We start from the raw sequence: 27,339 nt of genomic DNA, 5'->3' as shown, positions 1-27,339 counted from the left end.
ACTTCTCTGGGCGTTCCTTCAGGATCGCTGGAGCACACCGCTCCACAGTCTCTTCTCTACCGTCATCACGGCGTATTAATGTCCTACGGTAGCCCTCCGCGGTCGCCATGCAGAACAATCACAAGGAGCACCTCTATAAGATCCTGGTAATAGGGGACCTGGGGGTGGGCAAGACTAGCATCATCAAGCGCTATGTCCACCAGAACTTCAGCCCAAACTACCGAGCCACAATAGGAGTGGACTTCGCCCTGAAGGTCCTTAACTGGGACCATGAAACCGTACGGCTACAGCTTTGGGACATAGCAGGTAGGAGAAGCATTACGCGTGACACTGCTCCATTGGGGTCACAGGCAGGCCCGTTTTAGTATTATGCTATTTGGCCTCACTTGGATAAATTACATGTCATTAATGTAAGAGGTTTGAAGGCTTGTCAAAGTTACAACGTAAGAAGCCGGATGGGGAGACGGGAGAGAATTGTAGTTATTCGGTTCTGTGGAGTGGTCAACGGAGTATGTGTATCAAAAAGATTGGATGTATTGTATACTGACGGCAACATGTAATACAACAATTTTAGGGAGCGTTAAGTTTCGTAATATTACACAACAGTCCTGTTCGTGTGCAGATGTTGGGAACCGATGGCAGTAAAGTTAGACCGTAATGCGTATTGGCCTTATCTTACGTGAGTGGCGGTTATTGGAGAAATTCGTCTGACGCTTCTGTGCGCGCTCTCTGTTCTATACTCTCTGGACCGTACAGCCGGTGCGCACGCCTGCATGTACAGTCATGTGTCTCGCACTCGTGAGGGAGATTTGAGGCTCAGAATGGGTTTATCGTGAATGAGAACCGACAAGACTTCCGGGATCGAGAATGCCTGCTACCTATTGTATTCATAATAGATTGATGCATTGCTTCATTCAGCTCAATTTGGAGGGATATTGTTCATGAGACATTGCAACGTCCCAGTTATATGGCCTCTGATAATAGCTCTCAACCTTCATTACGCAGGGGTTTTGACTAATTCCCGTCAGTAACTACATGATCACACGCTTTCAAAGCCTTTGAAGGAAACACGTCTTGCAGCAACAAAACAGTTAAGCTAGTACAGTTGAGTCAGGACAACTCGTGTATGTCGATGTGGTCAATTTAAATAGAGCGCCGTACCAAAATAGCAATGTCATGTGGATGGTTTCTCAGTTTAGCTTGATGTAGTCAGCTGGTAGCCAGCTGGAGTTTGTGCTTTGTTTAAACTAGCCTTGCTCTATTGATCATACACTTGTAGAATGTCACACCTAGGCCCGATCTCAGGTGTACCTGTAGGCAAGACCTTACGTCATATGTACTTGTGGAGATCTGAGAGTATTTGACAGGTGGAAGCTTGAACGTAATTGCTTTCATCAATCAAATCCAATCATTTATAAGGCGTAGGGTTTAGGTCTCGGCAGTGGTGGAAAAATGACCCATTGTCATACTTAAGTAAAGATACATTTTAATAGAAAGTACTCAAGTGAAACTAACCCAGTAAAATACTACTTGAGTAAGTCTAAAAGTATTTGATTTTAAATATACTTTATAAAAATGAAATATAAATGTATGGGGAAAAAAGTACACAGAACAAAAATATAAACGCTACATGTAAAGTGTTGATTTCATGACCTAAAATCAAAGATCTCAGTTTTACATACAGTTGTGGCCAAACATGAGAATGACACATTAATGTTCAAAGTCTGCTGCCTCAATTTGCATGATGGCAATTTGCATATACTCCAGAATGTTATGAAGAGTGATCAAGTTAATTGCCACTATTTGCAGAGTCCCTCTTTGCCATACAAATGAACTGAATCCCCCAAAAAACATTTCCACTGCATTTCAGTCCTGCCACAAAAGGAACAGCTGACATGTCAGTGATTCTCTCGTTAACACAGGTGTGAGTGTTGACGAGGACAAGGCTGGAGATCACTCTGTCATGCTGATTGAGTTTGAATAACAGACTTCAAAAGGAGGGTGGTGCTTGGAATCATTGTTCTTCCTCTGTCAAACATGGTTACCTGCAATTAAACATGTGCCGTCATCATTGCTTTGCACAAAAAGGCCTTCACGGGTAAGGATATTGCTGCCAGTAATATTGCACCTAAATCAACCATTTATCGGATCATCAAGAACTTGAAGGAGAGCGGTTCAATTGTTGTAAAGAAGGCTTCAGGGCGCCCAAGAAAGTCCAGCAAGTGCCAGGAACGTCTCCTAAAGTTGATTCAGCTGCGGGATCAGGGCACCACCAGTACAGAGCTTTCTGAGGAATGGCAGCAGGCAGGTGTGAGTGCATCTTGAGACCATTCATGTGTGGGGTTGCTTCTCAGCTAAGGGAGTGGGCTCACTCATCATTTTGCCTAAGGACACAGCCATGAATAAAGAATGGTACCAGCACATCCTCCGAGAGCAACTTCTCCCACCATCCAGGAACAGTTTGGTGACAAACAATGGCTTTTCCAGCATGATGGAGTACCTTGCCATAAGGCAAAAGTGATAACTAAGTGGCTCGGGAACAAAACATCGATATTTTGGGTCCATGGCCAGGAAACTCCCCAGACCTTAATCCCATTGAGAACTTGTGGTCAATTCTCAAGAGGTGGGTGGACAAACAAAAACCCACAAATTCTGACAAACTCCAAGCATTGATTATGCAAGAATGGGCTGCCATCAGTCAGGATGTGGACCAGAAATTAATTGACAGCATGCTAGGGCCGGATTGCAGAGTTCTTGAAAAAGAAGGGTCAACACTGCAAATATTGACTCTTGGCATCAACTTCATGTAATTATCAATAAAAGCCTTTGACACTTATCAAATGCTTGTAATTATACTTCAGTATTCCATAGTAACATCTGACAAAAATATCTAAAGACACTGAGGCAGGGGAATTTGAAAATTAATAGTTGTGTCATTCTCAGAACATTTGGCCACAACTGTACGCAAAAAGCTTATTTCTCTCAACGGTTTTGCCCATATTTGTTTACATCCCTGTTAGTGAGCATTTTATCCTTTGTCATGATAATCCATCCACCTGACAGGTGTGGCATATCAAGAAGCTGATTAAACAGTGTGATCATTACACAGGTGCACCTTGTGCTGGGGACAACAAAAGGCCACTCTAAAATGTGCAGTTTTGGCATACAACACAATTCCACAAAGTTGAGGCACTGTGCATTTGACATGCTGACTGCAGGAATGTCAGGCAGAGCCGTTGCCAGAGAATTTAATGTTAATTGGCTGGGCCTGGCTCCTAAGTGGATTGGCCTGGCTCCCAAGTGGGTGGGCCTATTCCCTCCCAGGCCCACCTATGGCTGTGCCCCTGACCAGTCATGTGAAATCCGTATATTAGGGCCTAATGAAAGGATTTCTCTTAATTGTTAACTGATGTCGTTCTATGAACTAACTCAGTTAAATCTTTGAAATTGTTGCTTTTATATTCTAGTTAAGAATATAAATAATTTAAAATTCCTTATATTAAGCAAACCAGACTTTGATTTTCTTGTTTTTTAAATTTACGGATAGCCGGGGGCACACTCCAAACACACATAATTTCCAAACAAATGATTTGAATTTTGTGAGTCCGCCAGATCAGCGGCAGTAGGAATGACCAGATGTTCTCTTGATAAAATGAATTGGACCATTTTCCTGTCCTGCTAAGCATTCAAAAAGTATGTTTGGGTGTCAGAAAAAAATTATGGAGTAAACCAGACAATATTTTCTTTAGGAATGTAGTGAAATAACTGTTGTCAAAAAACTAAATAGTAAAATACAGATACTACTTAAGTAGTACTTTAAAGTATTTTTACTTAAGTACTTTACACCTCTTGGTCTAGGGGTCCATTTGGGATTGGGCCCTTTCAAAGACTATGGCTGTGTCCACTAACGTCTGAACACACTGATAAACAGCTTTGATAGTGACAGTAGGAGACAGTGAATACGTCAGAACACACTGGTAAACAGCTTTGATAATGACAGTAGGAGACAGTGAATATGTCAGAACACACTGATAAACAGCTTTGATAATGACAGTAGGAGACAGTGAATATGTCAGAACACACTGGTAAACAGCTTTGATAATGACAGTAGGAGACAGTGAATACGTCAGAACACACTGATAAACAGCTTTGATAATGACAGTAGGAGACAGTGAATACGTCAGAACACACTGGTAAACAGCTTTGATAATGACAGTAGGAGACAGTGAATACGTCAGAACACACTGGTAAACAGCTTTGATAATGACAGTAGGAGACAGTGAATACGTCAGAACACACTGGTAAACAGCTTTGATAGTGACCGTGGGAGTCTGTGATAACATCTGGACACACTAGTAAACAGCTTTGATAGTGACTATAGGAGTCAGTGATGGGAGACGGAGTCATAGTAGCACATTCCACTTATTACACTGCTGTAAGCAGAGGACTTTACACACCTAAAACCTGTCTCTCTCTGGTGGGCTCCCTCTCTCTCTCTCTCTCTGGTGGGCTCCCTCTTTTCTCTCTCTCTCTCTCTGGTGGGCTCTCTCTCTCTCTCTCTCTGGTGGGCTCCCTCTTTCTCTCTCTCTCTCTCTCTCTCTCTGGCGGGCTCCCTCTTTCTCTCTCTCTCTCTCTGGTGGGCTCTCTCTCTCTCTCTCTCTCTGGTGGGCTCTCTCTCTCTCTCTCTCTGGTGGGCTCCCTCTTTCTCTCTCTCTCTCTGGTGGGCTCTCTCTCTCTCTCTCTCTGGTGGGCTCCCCTCTCTCTCTCTCTCTGGTGGGCTCCCTCTTTCTCTCTCTCTCTGGTGGGCTCTCTCTCTCTCTCTCTCTCTGTCTCTCTCTCTGGTGGGCTCCCTCTCTCTCTCTCTCTCTCTCTGGTGGGCTCCCTCTTTCTCTCTCTGGCGGGCTCCCTCTTTCTCTCTCTCTGGTGAGCTCCCTCTCTCTCTCTCTCTCTGGTGGGCTCCCTCTTTCTCTCTCTCTGGTGGGCTCCCTCTTTCTCTCTCTCTCTCTGGTGGGCTCTCTCTCTCTCTCGGGCTCCCTCTTTCTCTCTCTCTCTCTCGGGCTCCCTCTTTCTCGGGCTCCCTCTTTCTCTCTCTCTCTCTCTCTCTCTCTCTCTCTCTCTCTCTCTCGGGCTCCCTCTTTCTCTCTCTCTCTCTCTCTCTGCGGCTCCCTCTTTCTCTCTCTCTCTCTCTCTCTGGCGGGCTCCCTCTTTCTTTCTCTCTCTCTCTCTGGCGGGCTCCATCTCTCTCTCTCTCTCTCTCTGGTGGGCTCCCTCTTTCTCTCTCTCTCTCTCTGGCGGGCTCCCCTCTCTTCTCCCTCTCTCTCTCTGGCGGGCTCCCTCTCTCTCTCTCTCTCTCTGGCGGGCTCCCTCTTTCTCTCTCTCTCTCTCTCTCTCTCCCTCTCTCTCTCTGGCGGGCTCCCTCTTTCTCTCTCTCTCTCTCTCTCTGGCGGGCTCCCTCTTATCTCTCTCTCTCTCTCTCTCTCTCTCTCTCTCTCTCTCTCTCTCTGGCGGGCTCCCTCTTTCTCTCTCTCTCTCTCTGGCGGGCTCCCTCTTTCTCTCTCTCTCTCTCTGGCGGGCTCCCTCTTTCTCTCTCTCTCTCTCAGGCGGGCTCCCTCTTTCTCTCTCTCTCTCTCTGGCGGGCTCTCTCTTTGTTTCCTCTCTCTCTCTCTCTGGCGGGCTCCCTCTTTCTCTCTCTCTCTCTGGCGGGCTCCCTCTTTCTCTCTCTCTCTCTGGCGGGCTCCATCTTTCTCTCTCTCTCTCTCTCTGGCGGGCTCCACCTTTCTCTCTCTCTCTCTGGCGGGCTCCCTCTTTCTCTCTCTCTCTCTCTATGGGGCTCCCTCTTTCTTTCTCTCTCTCTCTCTGGCGGGCTCCATCTTTCTCTCTCTCTCTCTCTGGTGGGCTCCCTCTTTCTCTCTCTCTCTCTGGCGGGCTCCCTCTTTCTCTCTCTCTTTCTCTCTCTCTGGTGGGCTCCCTCTTTCTCTCTCTCTCCCTCTCTCTCTCTGGCGGGCTCCCTCTTTCTCTCTCTCTCTCTGGCGGGCTCCCTCTTTTCTCTCTCTCTCTCTGGCGGGCTCCCTCTTTCTCTCTCTCTCTCTCTGGCGGGCTCCCTCTTTCTCTCTCTCTCTCTCTGGCGGGCTCCCTCCTTCTCTCTCTCTCTCTCTGGCGGGCTTTCTCTTTCTCTCTCTCTCTCTGGCGGGCTCCATCTTTCTCTCTCTCTGGCGGGCTCCATCTTTCTCTCTCTCTCTCTGGCGGGCTCCATCTTTCTCTCTCTCTCTGGCGGGCTCCCTCTTTCTCTCTCTCTCTGGCGGGCTCCCATCTTTCTCTCTCTCTCTCTGGCGGGCTCCCTCTTTCTCTCTCTCTCTGGCGGGCTCCCTCTTTCTCTCTCTCCCTCTGGCGGGCTCCCTCTCTCTCTGGTGGGCTCCCTCTCTCTCTCTCTCTCTCTGGCGGGCTCCCTCTCTCTCTCTGGCGGGCTCCCTCTCTCTCTAGCCGGCTCCCTCTTTCTCTCTCTCTCTCTCTGGCGGGCTCCCTATTTCTCTCTCTCTCTCTCTGGCGGGCTCCATCTTTCTCTCTCTCTGGCGGGCTCCATCTTTCTCTTTCTCTCTCTGGCGGGCTCCCTCTCTCTCTCTCTCTCTGGCGGGCTCCCTCTTTTTTCTCTCTCTCTCTCTCTCTCTCTCTGGCGGGCTCCCTCTTTCTCTCTCTCTCTCTGGCGGGCTCCCTCTTTCTCTCTCTCTCTCTGGCGGGCTTTCTCTCTCTCTCTGGCGGGCTCCCTCTCTCTCTCTCTCTCTAGCCGGCTCCCTCTTTCTCTCTGGCGGGCTCCCTCTCTCTCTCTGGCGGGCTCCCTCTCTCTCTCTGGTGGGCTTCTCTCTCTCTCTCTGGCGGGCTTTCTCTCTCTCTCTCTCTGGCAGGCTTTCTCTCTCTCTGGCGGACTCCCTCTTTCTCTCTGGCGGGCTTTCTCTCTCTCTCTCTCTCTCTCTCTCTCTCTGGCGGGCTCCCTATTTTTCTCTCTCTCTCTGGCGGGCTCCCTCTTTCTCTCTCTCTCTCTCTCTGGCGGGCTCCCTATTTCTCTCTCTCTTTCTGGCAGGCTCCCTATTTCTCTCTCTCTCTCTGGCGGGCTCCCTCTTTCTCTCTCTCTCTCTGGCAGGCTCCCTCTTTCTCTCTCTCTCTCTCTTGCGGGCTCCCTCTTTCTCTCTCTCTCTCTCTCTGGCGGGCTCTCTCTCTCTCTCTCTCTCTCTGGCGGGCTTTCTCTCTCTCTCTCTCTCTCTGGCGGGCTCTCTCTCTCTGGCGGGCTTTCTCTCTCTCTCTGGTGGTTCTTCTCTCTCTCTCTGGCGGGCTCCCTCTTTCTCTCTCTCTCTCTGTCGGGTTCCCTCTCTCTCTCTCTGGCGGGCTCAATTCCTCTCTCTGTCGGGTTCCCTCTCTCTCTGGCGGGCTCTCTCTCTCTGGCGGGCTCAATTCCTCTCTCTCTCTCTCTCTCTCTGGCGTGCTCCCTCTCTATGAGGTAGTCACTTGGAATGCATTTCAATGAACCGGTGTGCCTTGTTCAAAATTAATTTGTGGAATTTCTTTCCTTCTTAATGCGTTGAGCCAATCAGTTGTGTTGCTAGAAGGTAGTGTGGTATTCAGAAGATAGCGCCATTTGGTAAAATACCAAGTCCATGTTGTGGCAAGAACAGCTCAAATAAGCAAAGACAAACGACAGTTCATCATTACTTTAAGACATGAAGGTCAGTCAATCTGGAAAATTTCAATAACTTTTAAAGTTTCTTCAAGTACAGTCACATAAACCATCAAGTGCTATGATGAAACTGGCTCTCATGAGGACCACCAAAGGAAAGGAAGACCACGACTTACATGTGGTGCAGAGGATAAGTTCAATAGAGTTACCAGCCTCAGAAATTGCAGCCCAAATAAATGCGTCACAGAGTTCAAGTAACAGACACATCTCAACATCAACTGTTCAGAGGAGACTGTGTGAATCAGGCCTTCATGGTCAAATTGCTGCAAAGAAACCACTGCTCACGGACATCAATGAGAAGAAAAGACTTGCTTGGGCCAAGAAATACAAGCAATGGACATTAGACCAGTGGAAATCTGTCTGATGAGCCCAAATGTGCGATTATTGGTTCTAAATGCCATGTCTTTGTAAGAAACAGAGTAGGTGAACGGATGATCTCCGCATGTGTGGTTCCCACCGTGAAGCATGGAGGATTTTAAATTTTTTAATTTCACCTTTTTTTCACCTAATTTCACCTTTAATTTCACCTTTAAATTTTTTAATTTCACCTTTATTTAACCTCTTGATACTCCCTTTCCCGGATCCGGGATCGTGAATAAAGCCTCAGGCTCATTAGCATAACGCAACGTTAACGATTTCTGAAAATCGCAAATAAAATGAAAATAATGCGCCTGCTCTCAAGCTTAGCCTTTTCTTAACAACACTGTCATCTCAGATTTTCAAAATATGCTTTTGAACCATAGAAAATCACTAATTTGTGTAAGAGTATGCTAAGCTAGCTTAGCATTTTGAGTAGCATTTAGCACGCAACATTTTCACAAAAACCAGATAACCAAATAAATAAAATCATTTACCTTTGAAGAGCTTCGGATGTTTTCAATGAGGAGACTCTCAGTTACATAGCAAATGTTCAGTTTTTCCTGAAAGAATCTTTGTGTAGGAGAAATCGCTCCGTTTTGTACATCACTACCGAAACAAACCGAAAATTCAGTCACCAAAATGTCAAACTTTTTCCGAATTAACTCCATAATATCGACCGAAACATGGCAAACGTTGTTTAGAATCTTCCAATGATATGCCTACAAATACGTCACAATGCTGCAGACACCTTGGGGAAACGACAGAAAGGGCAGACTCATTCCTCTCGCATTCACAGCCATATAAGGAGACAATGGAAAACGGAGCCTCAAAAATCCTGCTCATTTCCTGGTTCATCCGTTTCATCTTCACAGAGAATATCTTTGCAGTTCTGGAACATTCAGAGTGTTTTCTTTCCAAAGCTATCAATTATATGCATAGTCGAGCATCTTTTTGTGACAAAATATCTTGCTTAAAACAGGAACGTTTTTCATCCAAAAATGAAATTGCGCCCCCAGAGTTTCAAGAGTTAACCAGGTAGGCGAGTTGAGAACAAGTTCTCATTTGCAACTGCGACCTGGCCAAGATAAAGCAAAGCAGTGTGACACAGACAACAACACAGAGTTACACATGGAGTAAACAATAAACAAGCCGATAACACAAACAATTCAATGACACAGTAGAGAAAAGAAAGTCTATATACAGTGTGTGCAAAAGGCATGAGGAGTTAGGCAATAAATAGGCCATAGGAGAGAATAGTTACAATATAGCAGATTAACACTGGAGTGATAAATGAGCAGATGATGATGTGCAAGTAAAGATATTGGTATGCAAAAGAGCACAAAAGTAGATAAAACAAAAACAGTATGGGGATGAGGTAGGTAGATTGCATGGGCTATTTACAGATGGACTAGGATGAGGTGTGATGGTGTGGGGGTGCTGGTGACTGATTTATTTCAGAATTCTTAACAAGCATGGCTACAACAGCATTCTGCAGTGATACACCATCCCATCTGATTTGCACATAGTCTCACTATCATTTGTTTTACAACGGAACAATGACTCAACACACCTCCAGGCTGTGTAAGGGCTATTTGACCATGAAGGAGAGTGATGGAGTGCTGCATCAGATGACCTGGCCTCCACAATCACCCGACCTCAACCCAACTGAGATGGGTTGAGATGAGTTGGACCGCAAAGTGAAGGAATATCAGCCAACAAGTGCTCAGCATATGTGGGAACTCCTTCAAGACTGTTGGAAAAGCATTGAAGCTGGTTGAGAGAATGCAAAGAGTGTGCAAAGCTGTCATAAAGGCAAAGGGTGGCTACTTTGAAGAATCTCAAATATAAAATATATTTTGATTTCTTTAACACTTTGCCATATGTGTTTTTTAATAGTTTTGATGTCTTCACTATTATTCTACAATGTAGAAAATATAAAAAATAAAGAAAATCCCTTGAATGAGTAGGTGTGACAAACTTTTGACTGGTACTGTATATTTGATCTATGTGTGGAGTGAGATGTACCCTGTCTGTCCATGTTGTCATATTTTACCGGGATTGATTAATGAATTTGACCCTCTACAACTGTGACTAGGACTGTGTAGTCGACTCTTTGCCCTGAGGCAAATGGTTGTTTACAGCCTAAAGTAACCTTCATCTCAGTGGCGTTACCAGGGCTTATGATATGGTATTAGGGTCTGGGGTGGTGTGGCAACAAGACACATGTTTTATCACAAGGCTAAGGTATGGCGTTTAGTTCTGCTATCAGTACTAACAATACTGTGTGTGTGTGTGTGTGTGTGTGTGTGTGTGTGTGTGTGTGTGTGTGTCTGTGTGTCAGGTCAGGAGCGGTTTGGGAACATGACCCGGGTCTACTACCGTGACGCCATGGGGGCGTTCATCGTGTTTGACGTGACGCGGCCGTCCTCCTTTGAGGCCGTCACCAAGTGGAAGGAGGACCTGGACTCTAAACTCACGCTGGCCAATGGGAAAAATGTGGCCGCTGTGTTATTGGCTAATAAGTGCGACCAGGGGCAGGACGTGCTGACCAACAATGGGATCCAGATGGAGAAATTCTGTCAGGAGAACGGCTTTGTGGGATGGTACGAGACTTCTGCCAAGGTAAGAACACAGACACACACACACACACACACACACATACACACACAGAAGTAGATTCATGAGAATGTCTTACCAAACCTCCACACACACTCACACCTCCGTACATATTGTTAACACACTGACACACACACACTCACAGGTAGAGTTGGGTGGTGTCCAGATGTTCAATTCATTTCTGTACCATACCGTGGTATACAGTATTACCTGAAGTGCACACACAGTGGAGCTATTATTATTATATAAAAATATAAAAAAATTGACGCAAAAACAATTTAGGAAACATGGATCTTGATTCAGGAGGTGATTCAATGATTCTGCAATAACCAAGAAGCTTGATGTTGATATCTAGCCACTTAGCTACCAAGTTAGTAACACTATGCATAGCTGGAGCCCGGAGCTGGAGATCATTTAACACGCAACCTCCCACAATTTATTTTACATTTTTAAATGTTTGAAAACGCTATTGAAATACCCCGGTATATGGTATAAACGGTATACAGCCCCAGCCTGCTCACATGCTATGGAGTCATGGCACCTTGTACAGCTCTGGAATTTCACAAATGAACTGAAAGTGAGCACAGTCAGGTGGATCAAACACACACACACACACACACACACCACTCTCCTGTCCCGAGAACCCCGTGTGCCAGTGGAGCTCTACATTCTGAGAGTCAGAAGAAGGTGAAATGTCATTACCGTGGGTTACCAGATTTATGAGCTGCATTTTATTTCTGAAAAGTTGTCCCTAACTGACTGCCTCTGTTCTCGCCAGAAGTTAGTTCTACATATACTTTCACCTATCCAGTTGGATTGAGGAGTGGAAGAGGAAAGAGGGCACAAATGAGGAGACAGCTCTTTGGAATGGATGCACTGGAAATACAACCGCATGAAGCATTCAGCCTCTTCACTCAAATACAAGAGAGGGATGTAGAGTGGTGTAGAGGGGGATGTAGAGTGGTGTAGAGGGGGATGTAGAGTGGTGTAGAGAGGGATGTAGAGTGGTGTAGAGAGGGATGTAGAGGGGTGTAGAGAGGGATGTAGAGTGGTGTAGAGAGGGATGTAGAGGGGTGTAGAGAGGGATGTAGAGTGGTGTAGAGAGGGATGTAGAGTGGTGTAGAGAGGGATATAGAGTGGTGTAGAGAGGGATGTAGAGTGGTGTAGAGAGGGGTGTAGAGAGGGATGTAGAGGGGTGTAGAGAGGGATGTAGAGTGGTGTAGAGAGGGATGTAGAGTGGTGTAGAGAGGGATGTAGAGTGGATGTAGAGAGGGATGTAGAGTGGTGTAGAGAGGGATGTAGAGTGGTGTAGAGAGGGATGTAGAGTGGTGTAGAGAGGGATGTAGAGTGGTGTAGAGAGGGATATAGAGTGGTGTAGAGAGGGATGTAGAGTGGTGTAGAGAGGGATGTAGAGTGGTGTAGAGAGGGATATAGAGTGGTGTAGAGAGGGATGTAGAGTGGTGTAGAGAGGGATGTAGAGTGGTGTAGAGAGGGATGTAGAGTGGTGTAGAGAGGGATATAGAGTGGTGTAGAGAGGGATGTAGAGTGGTGTAGAGAGGGATATAGAGTGGTGTAGAGAGGGATAGAGTGGTGTAGAGAGGGATATAGAGTGGTGTAGAGAGGGATGTAGAGTGGTGTAGAGAGGGATATAGAGTGGTGTAGAGTGGGATGTAGAGTGGTGTAGAGAGGGATATAGAGTGGTGTAGAGAGGGATGTAGAGTGGTGTAGAGAGGGATATAGAGTGGTGTAGAGAGGGATGTAGAGTGGTGTAGAGAGGGATATAGAGTGGTGTAGAGAGGGATGTAGAGTGGTGTAGAGAGGGATGTAGAGTGGTGTAGAGAGGGATGTAGAGTGGTGTAGAGAGGGATATAGAGTGGTGTAGAGTGGGATGGAGTGGTGTAGAGAGGGATATAGAGTGGTGTAGAGAGGGATGTAGAGTGGTGTAGAGAGGGATATAGAGTGGTGTAGAGAGGGATATAGAGTGGTGTAGAGTGGGATGTAGAGTGGTGTAGAGAGGGATATAGAGTGGTGTAGAGTGGGATGTAGAGTGGTGTAGAGAGGGATATAGAGTGGTGTAGAGAGGGATGTAGAGTGGTGTAGAGAGGGATATAGAGTGGTGTAGAGAGGGATGTAGAGAGGGATATAGAGTGGTGTAGAGTGGGATGTAGAGTGGTGTAGAGAGGGATGTAGAGTGGTGTAGAGAGGGATATAGAGTGGTGTAGAGAGGGATATAGAGTGGTGTAGAGTGGGATATAGAGTGGTGTAGAGAGGGATATAGAGTGGTGTAGAGAGGGATATAGAGTGGTGTAGAGTGGGATATAGAGTGGTGTAGAGAGGGATATAGAGTGGTGTAGAGAGGGATATAGAGTGGTGTAGAGAGGGATATAGAGTGGTGTAGAGAGGGATATAGAGTGGTGTAGAGAGGGATATAGAGTGGTGTAGAGAGGGATATAGAGTGGTGTAGAGGGATGTAGAGTGGGATATAGAGTGGTGTAGAGTGGGATATAGAGTGGTGTAGAGAGGGATGTAGAGTGGTGTAGAGAGGGATGTAGAGTGGTGTAGAGAGGGATATAGAGTGGTGTAGAGAGGGATGTAGAGTGGTGTAGAGAGGGATATAGAGTGGTGTAGAGAGGGATAGAGTGGTGTAGAGAGGGATGTAGAGGGGTGTAGAGAGGGATGTAGAGTGGTGTAGAGAGGGATGTAGAGTGGTGTAGAGAGGGATGTAGAGAGGGATGTAGAGTGGGATATAGAGTGGTGTAGAGTGGGATATAGAGTGGTGTAGAGTGGGATATAGAGTGGTGTAGAGTGGGATGTAGAGTGGTGTAGAGTGGGATGTAGAGTGGTGTAGAGTGGGATGTAGAGTGGTGTAGAGAGGGATGTAGAGTGGGATATAGAGGGATGTAGAGTGGAGTAGAGAGGGATGTAGAGTGGAGTAGAGGGATGTAGAGTGGTGTAGAGGGATGTAGAGTGGTGTAGAGGGATGTAGAGTGGGATATAGAGTGGTGTAGAGAGGGATATAGTGGTGTAGAGAGGGATGTAGAGTGGTGTAGAGAGGGATATAGAGTGGTGTAGAGAGGGATATAGAGTGGTGTAGAGAGGGATATAGAGGGATATAGAGTGGTGTAGAGAGGGATATAGAGTGGTGTAGAGAGGGATATAGAGTGGTGTAGAGAGGGATATAGAGTGGTGTAGAGAGGGATGTAGAGGGATGTAGAGAGGGATGTAGAGTGGTGTAGAGAGGGATGTAGAGTGGTGTAGAGAGGGATATAGAGTGGTGTAGAGAGGGATGTAGAGTGGTGTAGAGAGGGATGTAGAGTGGTGTAGAGAGGGATATAGAGTGGTGTAGAGAGGGATGTAGAGTGGTGTAGAGAGGAATGTAGAGTGGTGTAGAGAGGGATATAGAGTGGTGTAGAGAGGGATATAGAGGGATGTAGAGTGGTGTAGAGAGGGATGTAGAGTGGAGTAGAGAGGGATGTGGAGTAGAGAGGGATGTAGAGTGGAGTAGAGAGGGATGTAGAGTGGAGTAGAGGGATGTAGAGGGATGTAGAGTGGTGTAGAGTGGTGTAGAGTGGTGTAGAGGGATGTAGAGTGGTGTAGAGAGAGGATGTAGAGAGGGATATAGTGGTGTAGAGAGGGATGTAGAGTGGGATGTAGAGAGGGATATAGAGTGGTGTAGAGAGGGATATAGAGTGGTGTAGAGAGAGAGGATGTAGAGTGGTGTAGAGAGGGATGTAGAGTGGTGTAGAGAGGGATATAGAGTGGTGTAGAGAGGGATGTAGAGTGGAGAGGGATATAGAGTGGTGTAGAGAGGGATATAGAGTGGTGTAGAGAGGGATATAGAGTGGTGTAGAGAGGGATATAGAGTGGTGTAGAGAGGGATAGAGTGGTGTAGAGAGGGATATAGAGTGGTGTAGAGAGGGATGTAGATGTGGTGGAGAGGGATATAGAGTGGGAGAGAGTGGTGTAGAGAGGGATAGTGTGGTGTAGAGAGGGATATAGAGTGGTGTAGAGAGGATATAGAGTGGTGTAGAGAGGGATATAGAGTGGTGTAGAGAGAGATATAGAGTGGTGTAGAGAGGGATATAGAGTGGTGTAGAGAGGGATGTAGAGTGGTGTAGAGAGGGATGTAGAGTGGTGTAGATATAGAGGGATGTAGAGTGGTGTAGAGAGGGATGTAGAGTGGTGTAGAGAGGGATATAGAGTGGTGTAGAGAGGGATATAGAGTGGTGTAGAGAGGGATATAGAGTGGTGTAGAGGGAGAGGGATATAGAGTGGTGTAGAGTGGTGTAGAGAGGGATGAGTGGGTAGAGAGGGATATAGAGTGGTGTAGAGAGGGATGTAGAGTGGTGTAGAGAGGGATATAGAGTGGTGTAGAGAGGGATATAGAGTGGTGTAGAGAGGGATATAGAGTGGTGTAGAGAGGGATGTAGAGTGGTGTAGAGAGGGATATAGAGTGGTGTAGAGAGGATGTAGAGTGGTGTAGAGAGGGATATAGAGTGGTGTAGAGAGGGATGTAGAGTGGTGTATAGATAGAGTGGTGTAGAGAGGGATATAGAGTGGTGTAGAGAGGGATATAGAGTGGTGTAGAGAGGGATATAGAGTGGTGTAGAGAGGGATGTAGAGTGGTGTAGAGAGGGATATAGAGTGGTGTAGAGAGGGATATAGAGTGGTGTAGAGAGGGATGTAGAGTGGTGTAGAGAGGGATATAGAGTGGTGTAGAGAGGGATATAGAGTGGTGTAGAGAGGGATGTAGAGTGGTGTAGAGAGGGATATAGAGTGGTGTAGAGAGGGATGTAGAGTGGTGTAGAGAGGGATATAGAGTGGTGTAGAGAGGGATGTAGAGTGGTGTAGAGAGGGATATAGAGTGGTGTAGAGAGGGATGTAGAGTGGTGTAGAGAGGGATGTAGAGTGGTGAGAGGGATGTAGAGTGGTGTAGAGAGGGATGTAGAGTGGTGTAGAGAGGGATGTAGAGTGGTGTAGAGAGGGATATAGAGTGGTGTAGAGAGGGATGTAGAGTGGTGTAGAGAGGGATATAGAGTGGTGTAGAGAGGGATGTAGAGTGGTGTAGAGAGGGATATAGAGTGGTGTAGAGAGGGATATAGAGTGGTGTAGAGAGGGATGTAGAGTGGTGTAGAGAGGGATGTAGAGTGGTGTAGAGAGAGATGTAGAGGGTGTAGAGAGGGATATAGAGTGGTGTAGAGAGGGATATAGAGTGGTGTAGAGAGGGATGTAGAGTGGTGTAGAGAGGGATATAGAGTGGTGTAGAGAGGGATGTAGAGGGGTGTAGAGAGGGATGTAGAGTGGTGTAGAGGGATGTAGAGTGGTGTAGAGAGGGATGTAGAGTGGTGTAGAGAGGGATGTAGAGTGGTGTAGAGAGGGATGTAGAGTGGTGTAGAGAGGGATGTAGAGTGGTGTAGAGAGGGATATAGAGTGGTGTAGAGTGGGATATAGAGTGGTGTAGAGAGGGATATAGAGTGGTGTAGAGAGGGATGTAGAGTGGTGTAGAGAGGGATGTAGAGAGGGATATAGTGGTGTAGAGTGGGATGTAGAGTGGTGTAGAGAGGATATAGAGTGGTGTAGAGAGGGATGTAGAGTGGTGTAGAGAGGGATATAGAGTGGTGTAGAGAGGGATATAGAGTGGTGTAGAGAGGGATGTAGAGTGGTGTAGAGAGGAATATAGAGTTGTGTAGAGAGGGATATAGAGTGGTGTAGAGAGGGATATAGAGGGATGTAGAGTGGTGTAGAGAGGGATGTAGAGTGGAGTAGAGAGGGATGTGGTGTAGAGAGGGATATAGAGTGGTGTAGAGAGGGATATAGAGTGGTGTAGAGAGGGATGTAGAGTGGTGTAGAGTGGTGATGTAGAGTGGTGTAGAGAGGGATGTAGAGTGGTGTAGAGAGGGATGTAGAGTGGTGTAGAGAGGGATGTAGAGTGGTGTAGAGAGGGATATAGAGTGGTGTAGAGAGGGATGTAGAGTGGTGTAGAGAGGGATGGGATAGAGTGGTGTAGAGAGGGATATAGAGTGGTGTAGAGAGGGATATAGAGTGGTGTAGAGAGGGGATATAGAGTGGTGTAGAGAGGGATGTAGAGTGGTGTAGAGAGGGATAGAGTGGTGTAGAGAGGGATATAGAGTGGTGTAGAGAGGGATATAGAGTGGTGTAGAGAGGATAGAGAGGGATAGAGTGGTGTAGAGAGGGATGTAGAGTGGTGTAGAGAGGGATATAGAGTGGTGTAGAGAGGGATATAGAGTGGTGTAGAGATATAGGGATATAGAGTGGTGTAGAGAGGGATATATGTAGAGAGGGATATAGTGGTGTAGAGAGGGATATAGAGTGGTGTAGAGAGGGATATAGAGTGGTGTAGAGAGGGATATAGAGTGGTGTAGAGAGGGATATAGAGTGGTGTAGAGAGGGATATAGAGTGGTGTAGAGAGGGATATAGTGGATGTAGAGAGGGATATAGAGTGGTGTAGAGAGGGATATAGAGTGGTGTAGAGGGATATAGAGTGATGTAGAGAGGGATATAGAGTGGTATGCGAGAGAGGGAGAGGGATGTAGAGAGGGATATAGAGTGGTGTAGAGAGGGATATAGATGTAGAGGGATATAGAGGTGTAGAGAGGGATATAGAGTGGTGTAGAGAGGGATATAGAGTGGTGTAGAGAGGGATATAGAGTGGTGTAGAGAGGGATATAGAGAGTGGATGTAGAGTGGGATATAGAGTGGTGTAGAGAGGGATGTAGAGTGGTGTAGAGAGGGATGTAGAGTGGTGTAGAGAGGGATGTAGAGTGGGATATAGATTGGTGTAGAGAGGGATATAGAGTGGGATTATAGAGTGGTGTAGAGAGGGATATAGAGTGGTGTAGAGAGGGATGTAGAGTGGTGTAGAGAGGAATGTAGAGTGGTGTAGAGAGGGATATAGAGGGATGTAGAGAGGGGATATAGAGGGATGTAGAGAGGGATGTAGAGTGGAGTAGAGAGGGATGTAGAGTGGAGTAGAGTGGTGTAGAGGGATGTAGAGTGGTGTAGAGAGTGGTGTAGAGGGATGTAGAGTGGTGTAGAGAGAGGATGTAGAGAGGGATATAGAGTGGTGTAGAGAGGGATGTAGAGTGGGATGTAGAGTGGGATAGAGTGGTGTAGAGAGGGATATAGAGTGGTGTAGAGAGGGATAGAGTGGTGTAGAGAGGAATAGAGGGATATAGAGAGGGATATAGAGTGGTGTAGAGAGGGATATAGAGGGGTGTAGAGAGGGATATAGAGTGGTGTAGAGAGGGATATGGAGTGATGTAGAGAGGGATATAGCATGATAGAGTGATGTAGAGAGGGATATAGAGTGCTGTAGAGAGGGATATAGAGTGATGTATAGAGGGATATAGTGTGCTGTATAGAGGGATATAGTGTGCTGTAGAGAGGGATATAGAGTGCTGTAGAGAGGGATATAGAGTGATGTAGAGAGTGATATAGAGTGCTGTAGAGAGGGATATAGAGAGGGATATAGTGTGCTGTAGAGAGGGATATAGTGTGCTGTAGAGAGGGATATAGAGTGCTGTAGAGAGGGATATAGAGTGATGTAGAGAGGGATATAGAGTGCTGTAGCGATGTGAGAGGGATATAGAGTGCTGTAGAGAGGGATATAGTGTTGTAGAGTGCTGTAGAGAGGGATATAGAGTGTTGTAGAGAGGGATATAGAGTGCTGTAGAGAGGGATATAGAGTGCTGTAGAGAGGGATATAGAGTGCTGTAGAGAGGGATATAGAGTGTTGTAGAGAGGATATAGAGGGATATAGAGTGCTGTAGAGAGGGATATAGAGTGCTGTAGAGAGGGATATAGAGTGCTGTAGAGAGTGCTGTAGAGAGGGATATAGAGTGCTGTAGAGGGATATAGGGATATAGAGTGCTGTAGAGAGGGATATAGAGTGCTGTAGAGAGGGATATAGAGTGCTGTAGAGAGGGATATAGAGTGCTGTAGAGAGGGATATAGAGTGCTGTAGAGAGGGATATAGAGTGCTGTAGAGAGGGATATAGAGTGCTGTAGAGAGGGATATAGAGTGCTGTAGAGAGGGATATAGAGTGATGAAGAGAGGGATATAGAGTGCTGTAGAGATGGATATAGAGTGCTGTAGAGAGGGATATATAGTGATGTAGAGAGGGATATAGAGTGCAATAATATATATAGAGTGCTGTAGAGGGATATAGAGTGCTGTAGAGAGGGATATAGAGTGCTGTAGAGAGGGATATACAAACGGTGTAGAGAGGGATATAGAGTGCTGTCAGAGGGATATAGAGTGCTGTAGAGAGGGATATAGAGTGCTGTAGCAGAGGGATATAGTGCTGTATTAGGGGGATATAGAGTGCTGAAGAATATAAATGAGAGTGCTGTATTAGAGGGATATACCGTGATGTAAATGGCATAGTGTATTAGAGAGGGATGTAGAGCTTAATAATGATGTAGAGAGGGATAATGTGTGATTAGAGAGGGATATTGTGTGCTGTGAGATGGATATTTGTGCTGACAGAGCAGAAAAATATAGAGTGCTGTCAGTGGGATACAGAGATGGTTAGTGTGCTGTTGCCAGAGGCATCAAAGTCTGAGAGGGATATAGTTTTGATTTAAATTGCTGTAGAGAGGGATATAGGTGTTGGTAAGCTATTAGAGTGCTGTGGATATAGTGTGCTTAGAGAGGGATTAGAGTTCTGTAGAGAGGGAAAGAGTGCTGTAGACAGGGTAGAGTGCGAGCCAGAAGGGATATCAGTGCTGTAGAGAGGGATATAGAGTGTGTAGAGGGATATGGTCTGTAGGGATGAGAGGGATGTAGAGAGGGATATAGAGTGCTGTAGAGAGGGATTAAGTGCTGTAGGGATGAGAGGGATGTAGAGAGGATAGATCTGTAGAGAGGGTCAGTTACTGCATATAGAGTGCTGTAGAGAGGGATATAGAGTGCTTGATGACAGGGGACAGGGATACCAGTGTTTGATTGAGTTTTTTCAAAATCACAGAACCGACGGCAAAAGTGCTGTGCAGGGATATCCAGTGATTTGCAGATATAGAGTGCTGTAGGGGGATATTTGCTGCAGGTCTAGAGGGTGTAGTGAGGGATAAAGTGATGTAGAAAGATTTGCTTTGACATTAGTGTGCCTGTAGAGAATAAAACCAGCTTGGATTTGAAGGCTCCTAGTGCTGATGTGTAGGGATGTTGTGAAGGGGATACACCAGTCCCCTGTAGAGAGGGATGTCAGCTCATTCAGAGAGGGAAACAGTGTGAGGGCAAAATTCTCTGGATACAGTCCAGTGATGCCATTTGTTGTAGAGAGGGCCTCTTTCTCAGTGTTGTAGAGAGGGATGTAGAGTGTTGTCGAGAGTTGTCCCCATTGCCTGGAGAATGAAAACCAGTGCTTTGAGCTCTCAGAGTTTGTAACACACTGTTCCCCAAACTTATCTTTCAGCGGACGCAACAGTGCTACAACTAGCTCATTCTGAAGTGAAAATATTTCTTCCAAGAAAGAATGACAACAGACAGAATTTGGTCCCCAGGACTTTGTTCCTTAAAGTTAAAAAACTGGAACCAAAGCGAACGTGATTAAGCTCTCCATCTTACAGACTTACACAGAGACTTATAATTAACCAGACCACCTGGTGCCCTAAGTAAAATAACAGGGGTGATCCAGGTCTTTCTTGCCAGGACAGCGAACTCACGATGATTGTATGCCCTGGCCTCTTTTAAGCAGCCCAAAGTTTTTTCCCCTTCCCCCTGGGATCAAATGAAACAGAATATTAAACAATTGGCAAGTACAGAACAAAGGACATCAAACTCACAAAACATACCAACTCTCGATGACAGCAACACCTGTTCATATTTCTCTCTAGCTTTCAAAATCTTTCTAGTGATTCCATGCTCCAAATCTCCTTATCTCAGAAACTGGCATTTATATCTTCAGAATGAAAAATTAGAGACAGCAGCGTCTTTATGTTGTTAGCTCGATCCAGCAGCCCTAGTGAATATAAGCTCTCCTTAAAGGATTTCGCCTTTCTGTTTAACATGCTACACAAACTACAACAATCTCAAAGTTCCAAGAGCGTTAGATAGAATGATGGAGAGTGCTAGAAGTGATATAGTTTTAAACTTGATTTTTCTCCGTGCAAGTGATATAGAGTGCTGTATAAGTGCACTCAGAAGGATATAACTGTTTAGGAGAAAGGCTATGCTAGTGGTTGAGTAATTTGAATGCCAGACAGTAACTGTGCCTTGGTACTTGACTGCTTGAATTGCAGTTTGTCGGTGAAAAATGTCTGTTGACTCTGTAAATTAGATGCCAAGAGTCTGTAGGAGTGCCGACAGTGATCTTGTGTTGACTGCTTGACTAGCAGAGTTTGCATGCTTAGACAGTGGTGCAAGTGGTGTATGGAGCTGATATTGTATCTTTGAAAAGTGCTATAGACAGTTCTTGTGTATGAGTGCTATAGACAGTGGTTGATCGGTGCTTCAGTGGTGAAGAAGTATTTTGTTGTGGACTGCTTATTAAACACTGGGCATTCGCTGTCCACTTTGGTTCTCTTTGGCCGCTCATGGCATTCACAGACAGTGGTTAATGGTGTACGTGCTATAGACAGTGATGAAGAATTAAAGTGAAATAATAGTGGAAATGGAGTGCTACTCCAGACAGTGTTGTAAGAGTGTTTTGAGTGCGCCATCATTGGTGGAAGTGCTATAGACATGGTGCAGGGAGTGGTGGGCAATAAAGTGAGAGAGTTTTATGGAGTGCTATAACAGTGGTGTAAGTGGTGTATGGAGTGCTATTGACAGTGGTGTAAGAGTGGTGTATGTGAGTGCTGTAGACAGTGATGTAGAGAGTTTTTATGGTCTGATATAGACAGTGGTGTAGAGAGTGGTGTATGGAGTGATATAGACAGTGGTGTAGAGAGTGGTGTATGGAGTGCTATAGACAGTGGTGTAGACAGTGGTGTATGGAGTGCTATAGACAGTGGTGTAGAGAGTGGTGTATGGAGTGCTATAGACAGTGGTGTAGAGAGATGTGTATGGAGTGCTATTGACAGTGGTGTAGAGTGGTGTATGGAGTGCTATAGACAGTGGTGTTTGGAGTGGTGTATGGCGTGCTATAGACAGTGTAGAGTGGTGATGGAGTGCTATAGACAGTGGTGTAGAGAGTGGTGTATGGAGTGCTATAGACAGTGGTGTAGAGGAGGTGTATGGAGTGCTATAGACAGTGGTGTAGAGAGTGGTGTATGGAGTGCTATAGACAGTGGTGTAGTGAGACAGTGGTGTAGAGAGTGTTGTGTGGAGTGCTATAGACAGTGGTGTGGTTAGAGAGTGGTGTATGGAGTGCTATAGACAGTGATGTAGAGTGGTGTAGAGAGTGGTGTATGGAGTGCTATAGACAGTGGTGTGATGTAGAGTGGTGTATGGAGTGCTATAGACAGTGGTGTAGAGAGTACTATAGACAGTGGTGTAGAGAGGGGGTGTATGGAGTGCTATAGACAGTGGTGTAGAGAGTGGTGTATGGAGTGATATAGACAGTGTTAGACAGTGGTGTAGAGTGGTGTATGGAGTGGTGTATGGCATGCTATAGACAGTGGTGTAGAGAGTGGTGTATGGCATGTTATAGACAGTGGTGTAGAGTGGTGTATGGAGTGCTATAGACAGTGGTGTAGAGTGGTGTATGGAGTGCTATAGACAGTGGTGTATGGAGTGGTGTATGGAGTGATATAGACAGTGGTGTATGGCGTGATATAGACAGTGGTGTAGAGAGTGGTGTATGGAGTGCTATAGACAGTGGTGTAGAGTGGTGTATGGAGTTATATAGACAGTGGTGTAGAGAGTGGTGTATGGAGTGATATAGACAGTGGTGTAGAGAGTGGTGTATGGAGTGCTCGAGACAGTGGTGTAGACAGTGGTGTATGGAGTGTTATAGACAGTGGTGTATGGAGTGCTATAGACAGTGGTGTAGAGTGGTGTATGGAGTGCTATAGACAGTGGTGTTTGAGAGTGGTGTATGGATGCTATAGACAGTGGTGTAGAGAGTGGTGTATGGAGTGCTATAGACAGTGGTGTAGAGAGTGGTGTAGAGTGAATAGTGGTGTATGGAGTGCTATAGACAGTAGTGTAGAGAGTGGTGTATGGAGTGCTATAGACAGTGGTGTAGAGAGTGGTGTATGGCATGCTATAGACAGTGGTGTAGAGAGTGGTGTATGGCATGCTATAGACAGTGGTGTAGAGGTGTGTATGGAGTGCTGTAGACAGTGATGTAGAGTGGTGTATGGAGTGCTATAGACAGGGGTGTATGAGAGTGGTGTATGGAGTGCTATAGACAGGGGTGTATGGAGTGGTGTATGGCGTGCTATAGACAGTGATGTAGAGTGGTGTATGGAGTGCTATAGACAGTGGTGTAGAGAGTGGTGTATGGGGTGCTATAGACAGTGGTGTAGAGAGTGGTGTATGGAGTGCTATAGACAGTGGTGTAGAGAGGGTGTATGGAGTGCTGACAGTGAGACAGTGGTGTAGAGAGTGGTGTATGGAGTGCTATAGACAGTGGTGTATGGAGTGCTATAGACAGTGGTGTAGAGAGTGTTGTGTGGAGTGCTATAGACAGTGATGTAGAGAGTGGTGTAGAGAGTGTTGTATGGAGTGCTATAGACAGTGGTGTAGGATGGTGTATGGCGTGCTATAGACAGTGGTGTAGCTATAGACAGTGGTGTAGAAGTATGTGTGGAGTGCTATAGACAGTGATGTAGAGTGGTGTGGTGTATGGAGTGCTATAGACAGTGATGTAGAGAGTGGTGTATGGAGTGCTATAGACAGTGGTGTAGAGAGTGCTATAGACAGTGGTGTAGAGAGGGGTGTATGGAGTGAAATAGACAGTGGTGTATGGCGTGGTGTATGGAGTGATATAGACAGTGTTATCGACAGTGGTGTAGAGAGTGGTGTATGGAGTGCTATAGACAGTGGTTCAGAGAGGGGTGAATGGAGTGTTTTAGACAGTGGTGTAGAGTGGTGTATGGAGTGATATAGACAGTGGTGTATGGAGTGATATAGACAGTGGTGTAGACAGTGGTGTATGGAGTGTTATAGACAGTGGTGTATGGAGTGCTATAGACAGTGGTGTAGAGAGTGTTGTGTGGAGTGCTGTAGACAGTGGTGTAGAGTGGTGTAGCGAGTGTTGTATGGAGTGCTATAGACAGTGGTGTAGAGTGGTGTATGGCGTCCTTTAGACAGTGATGTAGAGAGTGGTGTATGGAGTGCTATAGACAGTGGTGTGGAGAGTGGTGTAGAGAGTGCTATAGACAGTGGTGTAGATAGGGGTGTATGGAGTGCTATAGACAGTGATGTAGAGAGTGGTGTATGGAGTGCTATAGACAGTGGTGAGAGTGGTGTAGAGTGGTGTATGGAGTGCTATAGACAGTGATGTAGAGAGTGGTGTATGGAGTGCTATAGACAGTGGTGTATGGAGTGATAGTGGTGTAGTGGAGTGCTATAGACAGTGGTGTAGAGAGAGTGGTAGACAGTGGTGTAGAGAGTGGTGTATGGAGTGCTATAGACAGTGATGTAGAGTGTAGAGAGTGGTGTATGGAGTGCTATAGACAGTGGTGTAGAGAGTGGTGTATGGAGTGACAGTGATGTAGAGAGTGGTGTATGGAGTGCTATAGACAGTGATGTAGATAGTTGTGTATGAAGTGCTATAGACAGTGGTGTAGAGTGGTGTATGGAGAATATAGACAGTGGTGTAGAGAGTGGTGTATGGAGTGCTATGGACAGTGATGTAGAGAGGGGTGTGCAGAACATTAAGACAAGTCCTTGAGCCTTCCAGTGGTGTTGAGTTGTCCGGTCCATCTCCCTGATCTCCATGACGACGTATTTCTCTTCACGTCTTAGTGGAAACGCAAGATGACGCAAATGACAGATTTTCTCAGAAAGAGCTTTGAGATGTGTGTGTGTGGACCAGTCATGTGCCTGCTGTTAGATTAAGCCCCTCTGTTACATGAACCCGTTCTGAATTTTGTTTTATTTTTGTATGTTTATTATTTGTGGTGATATAAGCCTATTACAAGAGTCTATAAAGGATCTCTCCCTCTCTCTCTCTCTCTCTCTCTCTCTGTCTCTCTGTCTCTCTGTCTCTCTGTCTCTCTGTCTCTCTGTCTCTCTGTCTCTCTGTCTCTCTGTCTCTCTCTCTCTCTCTCTCTCTGTCTCTCTGTCTCTCTGTCTCTCTGTCTCTCTGTCTCTCTGTCTGTCTCTCTCTCTCTCTCTCTCTCTCTCTCTCTGTGTCTCTCTCTCTCTCTCTCTCTGTGTCTCCCTGTCTCTGTCTTTCTCTCAATTCAACTTCAATTTAAGGGATTTATTGGCATGGGAAACATATGTTAACATTGCCAAAGCAAGTGATGTAGATAATTTGAAAAAGTGAAATAAACAATAAAAAATTAACAGTAAACATTAGACTCACTCTCTGTCTCTCTCTCTCTCTCTCTCTCTCTCTCTCTCTCTCTCTCTCTCTCTCTCTCTCTCACACACACACACGCTGTCTCTCTCTCTCTCTCTCGTTCTCTCTCTCTCTCTGTGTGGTAATGTAAGATGTTATTAGAGAGGAAGTCTGCTGTAGACTACACTATGTCACATCCTGCTGAGCAAGCTGATAAAGGACCTCATGAAGATTCAATATTCAACTAATTAATTCTGCTGCCCAACTCACCCCATGGTCTGAGGAAGAGTGTGTGTGTGTGTGTGCGCGTGTGTGTGTGTCGCTGGCGAAGCAGCTGTTGGAGGCTTGAAATGTTCTAAAATCAGACTGTAGATTTTTATCCCTGTCTTAATGTTCTCCCTCTCATTAACTTCTCATTAGTGATCACTGACCCTGTCCTCTCCTGACTTGAACCCATAGTTCACCTCAACCCCGAAGGCTTCCTTACAGAAACCACACCAAATTATTAACGTGTGGATTGGTGTTTTAGTCTCATTATCAAACCGTTGCAATAGGTAGAAGATGCAGATGTGTCACTGCACATCAACCCATGAGTGAGTGAGTGTGTGTCGTTGTGTGCCTCTGTGTATGTGTCTGTGTCGTTTTGTGCCTCTGTGTATGTGTGTATATGTCTTTCTGTGCCTCTGTGTGTGTGTGTCTGTGTTGCGTTTGAGTTTGATTGATGGATACCAACTTTTATTTCACAGCATCAAAACGTCACACTGACACTACTGAAGAGACATACACTCACAGTCACAGCAATACACTCACAGTCACAGCAATACACTCACAGTCACAGCAATACACTCACAGTCACAACAATACACTCACAGTCACAGCAATACACTCACAGTCACAGCAATACACTCACAGTCACAACAATACACTCACAGTCACAACAATACACCCACAGTCACAACAATACACCCACAGTCACAACAATACACTCAGTCACAACAATACACCCACAGTCACAACAATACACTCACAGTCACAACAATACACTCACAGTCACAACAATACACTCACAGTCACAACAATACATTCACAGCCACAAAAATACACTCACAGTCACAAAAATACACTCACAGTCACAAAAATACACTCACAGTCACAACAATACACTCACAGTCACAACAATACACGCACAGTCACAACAATACACTCACAGTCACAACAATACACTCACAGTCACAACAATACACTCACAGTCACAACAATACACTCACAGTCACAACAATACACTCACAGTCACAACAATACACTCACAGTCACAACAATACACTCACAGTCACAACAATACACTCACAGTCACAACAATACATTCACAGCCACAAAAATACACTCACAGTCACAAAAATACACTCACAGTCACAACAATACATTCACAGCCACAACAATACACTCACAGTCACAACAATACACTCACAGTCACAACAATACACTCACAGTCACAACAATACACTCACAGTCACAACAATACACTCACAGTCACAACAATACACTCACAGTCACAACAATACACTCACAGTCACAACAATACACTCACAGTCACAACAATACACTCACAGTCACAACAATACACTCACAGCCACAAAAATACACTCACAGTCACAAAAATACACTCACAGTCACAACAATACACTCACAGTCACAATAATACACTCAGTCACAACAATACACTCACAGTCACAACAATACATTCACAGCCACAAAAATACACTCACAGTCACAACAATACACTCACAGTCACACAGAAACAGAACCAGCTTATTCACACATACTGTATGCAGTGGTCTTGGAGTTGGACAGTAATTCATCAAATTAATCTATTGTTTTTTTCTCTCTCTCTCTTTCTCTCTCTCTCTTTACCTCCTCCTCTCTCTCTCTACCTCTCCTCTCTCTCTCTCTCTCTCTCTCTCTAGGAGAATATTAATATAGATGAAGCAGCTACCTGTCTGGTGAAGCACATCATCGCCAACGAGAACGATTTTCTCCAATCAGAAGTCCCTGACACCATCTCCCCCCAATTAAACTCTGGCAAGGGCAGGACCTGCTCCTCCTGTTTCAAATCATAGAATACCTCCACCACTACACACTCCTCCACCAGGACCTCCACCACTACACACTCCTCCACCACTACACACTCCTCCACCAGGACCTCCACCACTACACAC

The 27,339-nt window shown here is 45.7% G+C and overlaps 1 protein-coding gene across 1 annotated transcript; it reads left to right on the top strand.

The window, feature by feature from the left end:
* The first annotated feature begins 25 nt into the window (after nucleotides 1–25).
* LOC135546655 (ras-related protein Rab-38-like) lies at nucleotides 26–27,336 on the top strand. Its single transcript, XM_064975253.1, has 3 exons — nucleotides 26–306; nucleotides 10,428–10,708; nucleotides 27,088–27,336. The coding sequence occupies exons 1-3, from the start codon at nucleotides 108–110 to the stop codon at nucleotides 27,238–27,240; spliced, it is 633 nt and encodes a 210-aa protein (XP_064831325.1). The 5' UTR covers nucleotides 26–107; the 3' UTR covers nucleotides 27,241–27,336.
* Nucleotides 27,337–27,339: the final 3 nt, after the last annotated feature.

The sequence above is a fragment of the Oncorhynchus masou genome, chromosome 9 (assembly GCF_036934945.1).
Source record: "Oncorhynchus masou masou isolate Uvic2021 chromosome 9, UVic_Omas_1.1, whole genome shotgun sequence".
Lineage (NCBI taxonomy): Eukaryota > Metazoa > Chordata > Actinopteri > Salmoniformes > Salmonidae > Oncorhynchus > Oncorhynchus masou.
Note: the sequence above shows the minus strand (reverse complement) of the source record. Positions and strands in the feature narration are given on the sequence as shown.

Coding starts and splice junctions, on each gene's coding strand:
- LOC135546655 (XM_064975253.1), top strand. CDS start 108: ATGCAGAACAATCACAAGGAGCACCTCTATAAGATCCTGGTAATAGGG. Junction 307..10,427: donor ACAGCTTTGGGACATAGCAG/GTAGGAGAAGCA, acceptor TCTGTGTGTCAG/GTCAGGAGCGGTTTGGGAAC. Junction 10,709..27,087: donor GGTACGAGACTTCTGCCAAG/GTAAGAACACAG, acceptor CTCTCTCTCTAG/GAGAATATTAATATAGATGA.